Here is a 593-nt window from a genome sequence, read left to right on the forward strand (position 1 = left end):
AGAACATTTCATAGAAGGTAGGGCTGCTTATTAAAAAAGATAAATAATCAGTGGAGGAAAAAAAAGGGAGAGAAGGGCGCGCCGCGGACTATATGTTTTTTGTTTATATTTTTTTTAGCGGTGGATGGATTCTGGTTGTTTCTCTGCGGCGCAGCGTTTTTCGTGCCACATTATGATGAATGCGGATTTACTGAAGCCTGTTCCGGAGCGTGGAGTCCAGCAGCAGCAGCAGCAGCAGTCCTCTGCTGCTCCGGCGAAAAACAGCCGGAACAAACCCGAACAAGCCAAACCAGAGATGGCTCAGGTGGTGACGGACACCAAGACGGGAAGATCCTACAGCAAAGGGAAGCTTCTGGGAAAGGTAGGACAATTTTAACGTGTTTGTTTCACATTAATCTGCTTTATTAGTTTGATCTGAGCAGATGGCAGCTAGAATCTGAATAAATTATGAGGCGGTTATTTTATGTATGGAATTAGAGCGTGGGGAATTAAAAAAAAAAAAAAACCTCGTGGTGGATATAATCAGTCTCCACCCCTCCTCCTCGCTGTCCGGTGCGCGTTGTTGGTGAATGAATCAGGCGCAAGGTGTGCCC

The 593-nt window shown here is 45.9% G+C and overlaps 1 protein-coding gene across 2 annotated transcripts in view; it reads left to right on the top strand.

The window, feature by feature from the left end:
• Nucleotides 1–215: 215 nt before the first annotated feature.
• plk3 (polo-like kinase 3 (Drosophila)) overlaps nucleotides 216–593 on the top strand; it is a gene marked incomplete at its 5' end in the record, with an annotated part of 6,411 nt that continues 6,033 nt past the window's right edge. For both annotated transcript variants that reach the window (XM_014031567.1, XM_014031575.1), the window contains 1 exon segment: nucleotides 216–361. In XM_014031567.1, the coding sequence (XP_013887021.1) occupies nucleotides 216–361 (146 nt within the window).

Source organism: Austrofundulus limnaeus, unplaced genomic scaffold (genome assembly GCF_001266775.1).
Source record: "Austrofundulus limnaeus strain Quisiro unplaced genomic scaffold, Austrofundulus_limnaeus-1.0 Scaffold6, whole genome shotgun sequence".
NCBI lineage: Eukaryota > Metazoa > Chordata > Actinopteri > Cyprinodontiformes > Rivulidae > Austrofundulus > Austrofundulus limnaeus.